This window comes from Miscanthus floridulus, chromosome 9 (genome assembly GCF_019320115.1).
Source record: "Miscanthus floridulus cultivar M001 chromosome 9, ASM1932011v1, whole genome shotgun sequence".
Lineage (NCBI taxonomy): Eukaryota > Viridiplantae > Streptophyta > Magnoliopsida > Poales > Poaceae > Miscanthus > Miscanthus floridulus.
In genome coordinates, this window is record NC_089588.1 from 36437035 (window position 1) to 36442164 (window position 5130).

Consider the following 5130-nt stretch of genomic DNA (forward strand, 5'->3'; position numbering starts at 1 on the left):
GTTTTCCCAACACTTAATTGCTTTAGAAAATATGGTTCCGATAAATTTTAATTGCATCAGTCTGAATAGTAAATATATTTAGTCACAACTTTGATGGTTAATCTTTTCTTAGTTATCATTTTGGGTTTTGTTAATGGTAAGAAGAGAGATCAAGCACACTATATATAGAACAACTGAATATATCTGAACAGTAATATCAGCATCCCTCTAGTAATTAGCCATTTCTATTTTTTTTGTTGCACTAATAAATTAACTATTCAGATGTGATGATTTTAGGAATAATGTACATGCTATGCTTACTACAATTCAACGAACTTCAAATTATTTTGTTCGAAGTTGCACATGCTATGCTTACAACAATTCAATGAACTTCAAACTAGAGAAAGAAAAACGGGACCAAAATAGTCCATGAACATGAGCTTTATATTGTGATTTTTTATACAATCCTAGCAGTAGCAGCAGCAATGCTCACTTGAAACAAGAGCAATGGAGGCGGAGAGTAAGGATTAAGGAAGGAGCAGTGACTGGTCGCATACCATCCAAGGCTCGGGAGCGAGCGGGAGGAAGAGCATCTGGAAGACGAGGCGGCTTTCAGGGAGTGGAAGGCGGCGAAGCAGGCGATGCTACTGCGGTTCTCGGTGACCGCCTGACCAGCAGCCAGGCGTTGTGCAGGTTGAGCCACGTGAGGTCGCCGACGTCCTCCAGGTACCATGCCTGCTCAGATCTCGCCGCTGTTGCCCGCAGGAAGATGAGCGGTTCCTAGGGGCGCTCCACCATCGCCTGCTGCTCGACGGAGAAGGGACGGCGGTGGGGAGGTGGAAGAGAGTGAGCCTTGCCCACCGGGAGGTGGTAGGGATCACACTCCAGTGGGGTTAGGGCGGCAGCGGCGGGGCTGGGAGTGCGGACGGGCGGTGCCGGCGGAGGGAAGGAAGGAGGAGACCGAGCATAGGGGGCGGACTGGAGGCAGGGCGCGACATCGAGGGCGATGGTGAGGCGCGGCGCCGGCGGGTGCGGGGTGGAGCCGGCAGTAGTGCCGGTGTGGGCGGACGGGGTATGGAAATTGGAACCGCAAAAAATCGTGGGTGGGTGGGGGGAGCTGAGCTACTGCGCTCGACCTCGTTGGTGGGCTAGGCCTGTGAGCCTCCGGCCCGAACGGCGGGTCAGGCCTGTTCGACCGCCGCTGAGTACTGAATAGCTATTTGGTACCTGAGTACCATACACACACACGAGAGCTGAAAAGATGTGTGTGTGTGAGAGAGATATCAGAGAGAAGAAAGAAAGAGAAGGGAATATATACTGTGACTTGTTCCTGTTGGGATCGGAGTTGAGACGTGGGTTTCAACTATGTTTCACCTAATTAGTTCCAAAACCTCACCATTTTTTCCCTGAGATTCCTGCTCTTTTCTCCAAATAGTGATAGGGAACTAAACCTCTGGCGGGGAAGACAACCTAGGGAAACGAATTGGCGTCAGAATCCTCTCGGGGGCTTCTCTTCCCTGGGCTAGACTCCCCACACTTCCAAAGTAGCCCTTAATTAGTTCCAAAACCTCACATTCCTCTCAGAAAGCTCCTTGTTTGATGTTGATGTGTAGGAATCCATATGCTAATACTTGAAAACTATTTCTATTTGAGTCAAACCTCCTGTCCATATGCCAATGGAAGAAGCCTTTTGATGCATGAGGCACCTCATTCCAAAGGCATATGATTCCCCCACCCAAGAGTTGACCTCCGAATATATTTTCTTGCATGCTCTCTCTCTCTCTCCCCCTCAGATAGTGGGAGCTTGCTTTCTTCTTGTCCCTTTTCCACAAGTCATAAGGCTAACAGTGGACTTGTTGCTGCAGAGGCTTCATTCTCTTAAGAATTCCTTGTGACCATGGTCATGCACAACATAGATATACTTCTTTCTCTCTCTACTACTCTCTGTCTCTCTAGGCAGTCCCACTTACAAGTGGATTAGTGCATGCACACAAGAGGAGGGAGTGTGCTATAACTCTCATGCACCATCTCTCTCTTCTTCTCCCCCTCTCCACTCTCTCATGAGACTCATGAGGTCATATAAGACATGAAGGTGTTCAAGGGCAAGATTTGGGCAGCAATAGGCTCACTCATGGACCACGCCGGCACCGCGTCCACCATCAAGTCCTCCTCGCCGGCGGCCGCCGTCCCCGACCGAGCGCTCCTCGCTGACATCGAGGCGGCCATCCAGCGGTGCACCGGCAGCAGCAGCGGCGGAGGGGCCAACGACGACCGGCACGTCCACGAGATCCTCTTCCTCGTCTCCAACGCTCCGGGCGCCATCACCTTCCTCTCCCGCCGCATCACGGCGCGCCTCGAGGCCGCGCGCGCCCCGGCCGCCGCGCTCCGGTCCCTGCTCCTCGTCCACCGCCTCCTCCGCGCCGGCGACCGGTACTTCGAGCAGGACTTCCGCGGCCTCTGGGCCTCCCGCGAGCTCCGCGTCGACGCGCCACGGTGTAGCTGCTCGCCCCTCGCTACCGCTGGCAGCGTAGTCCACTACGCCAGCGCCGGCGCGGCGGCGGTCGCCAGCGGAGCGTGCGCCTTCGTCCACGGCTACTCGGCCTACCTGGAGGAGCGCATGCAGTGGGTGATAAACCAGGCCGGCAACCTGGAGCCCGTGCGGAAGCCGCCGCCACCTGACCACGACGCCGCCAAGCTCCTGCCCCCGCCCTCCTCCTCCACCTCCTCCCACGACGCCAGCGCCGAGACGCTCCTCTTCAAGCTCGCCATGTGCCAGAGGCTGCTCGACCTCGCCATCCAGCTGCTGCCGGACAACAACACGAGCGCCAGCGCCGCCGCGCAGTCGGCCTTCGGCATTGTGCTCCGTGAGAGCTTCAAGGTCTACGACGCCTTCGCGGAAAGCGTCGACGTCATGCTGCTGCTGCTGTCGAGGAGCCTCGCCGGGCTAAGCAAGCCTTCGAGGGTCACCGCTCACGAGATACTGAAGAAGGCGTGCGCGCAGACGCCGGAGCTCAAGGAGTTCTACCACAAGTGCAAGAGGAGCAACGCGAGCAGCAAGAGCCTCGAGTACCCTCACGTCAGGGTCGTCACGCCAGCGCATGCCTTTGCCATGGAGATGGAACCGGTGACGATGATCCCGATCCCGGAAGAAGATGGCTGCCTGCAGGAAGAGAAGGTCGACGCCAAAGCTGGAGCAGAGGCGATCGACGGTGGTCGTGGTTCTTCGTTTGCGCACAAGATGGAGACGACGATCAGCACGGTGTGGGTCGAGTTCGACGACGAGGACCAGAAGCTGATCACTGCTGATGATGACCACTCCTTGAAAGCCGTGCAGCCAAGCTAGCTAGCTTTTAGGAGTTCTGGCAAGTAAATTCCAAAGTGTGTTATTAATTTTGGGTGCTCTGGATTGAGCGATCTAGCTCCTCTCTTCTTGATATTCTTGTGTGCAAGGCTAATTATTTGTTTTGAAGGATTTGTGCGTGTCTTCATTCAGCTGAGAATAAGCAAGTAATTCTTCTTTGTCTTCCTTGCCTCCATCTAGTTCTGAGTCTGTCTACTACACAACCATGTGTTTTATGCAGTTTCCACACATGATTTTTTTTGCACTATAGGATTAAGATCCAACAGCCTCCACCCTTCTTCTACCTCCAGTCTTCACAGATCATAGATCACAGATCATAGATCACAGATCATAGATCACAATTTTTTTTCTATGAAAGGACAAATCACAGATCTGCCGCCGCCGCCGCCATGGCCGGAGCTGGCGCGGGGAGGCGCCGCCACCGCCACTGCCATGGCCGGCGATGTGTGCACGGCGGGAGGAAGGGATAGGGGCCGTTGCACCGCAGGTGCGCCCACCACCGGGCGCTCGGCTGCAGCAGCGCGCGGCAGCGTCGAACAGCGGCCACCGCGGGGCCTGGCTGCTGCGGCGCCGCATCGGGAGACGGAGAGGGAGAGAGATGCATGCGGAGGGAGAGGAAGAGAATAGACTGCAAGGACTCACCCGCGCAGGGGACGGAGGGGGAGGGGGGCCGCCGGTGCACTGGCGGGGGCGATGGTGGCCTCGCGGGAGGCGTGGCCACGCCTCGTGAGAGACCGAGAGGGAGAGGACGGGAGAGGGAGAGAGATAAAAAAAATCCATGTGTTTTTTTTGTGCTAAAACACATGTATGTTGTATAGCATTTTTGAAACTTTATGCGTGCTCCTACGCACTTCCATGTACCTTTGTTTTTGTGCTCTCTGCATTCCCATCATTACCAGCTGGCATATGTGGCCTCAGTGTACTGTACACTGCTATCACCATTATATTGTCTGAGTTCTCTTATAGGCACAAATTTAGTCATTTAGTTGCATATCTATTTTTTATATCAATGAAAAATTACCTTTTACTCCTAATTATAAAGTTAAGCTCGTTTATGCCATCATTATATCGGGTGACTATATACATTCTTGTTCTTCTTTTATTTGACATGTGTATTTATAGCTATGTGGAACAAATGGAGATGTTGTATATTGATCAACTCTCAAAAGATCGTTAGGAACTATATAGGCTAAATATGATCTGAATTATAATGTTTGTCTTTCTGGGACACCCGGGGGGGGGGGGGGGGGGGGGGGGGGGGGGGCACATGGCCCTGTGATTAGAGGGTTTACCTGCAGTCAGTTTTGTCCACACTATACTTGAAACTTAGCTTGTAAGCGGCATGGAAGATTTAGGGACTCATTGTATTTCCCGAGTTTTGCATGCAACTCTCATCGTAATTGTTTCTTCTTTCCCGGGCTAGCAATTTGGCAAACCTAGGTGAGCACAACAAAATATACAAACCATAACCTGGTATTCGAGACATTATCCGACAAGTGGAAAATAGCTGATGACCCAATAATGTATATAAAAAATTACTGTAAAACTAACAAAGCCGTGAACACATAGGGCACAAAAATAAACTGAGACAACCTTTTTATGCTGCTACTTGTTTATTCATTTCGTTTTTGACTTACAAGTAACGCATCCTTCATATTTATTATCGATATTAGTTTAGAAAAAATTAATGCTATTAATAATAATTTGGAGTTACTCTTTCCATTCTCGTTTATAAGGTGCACAGTCATATCAAGATTCAAACTTTAAAATCTGTAACCAATAGTCTGGCT

The 5130-nt window shown here is 51.8% G+C and overlaps 1 protein-coding gene across 1 annotated transcript; it reads left to right on the forward strand.

The window, feature by feature from the left end:
- Positions 1-1863: 1863 nt before the first annotated feature.
- Positions 1864-3584, forward strand: LOC136481740 (putative clathrin assembly protein At1g33340). The gene has a single exon (XM_066479051.1). The coding sequence runs from the start codon at positions 2066-2068 to the stop codon at positions 3320-3322; it is 1257 nt and encodes a 418-aa protein (XP_066335148.1). The 5' UTR covers positions 1864-2065; the 3' UTR covers positions 3323-3584.
- Positions 3585-5130: the final 1546 nt, after the last annotated feature.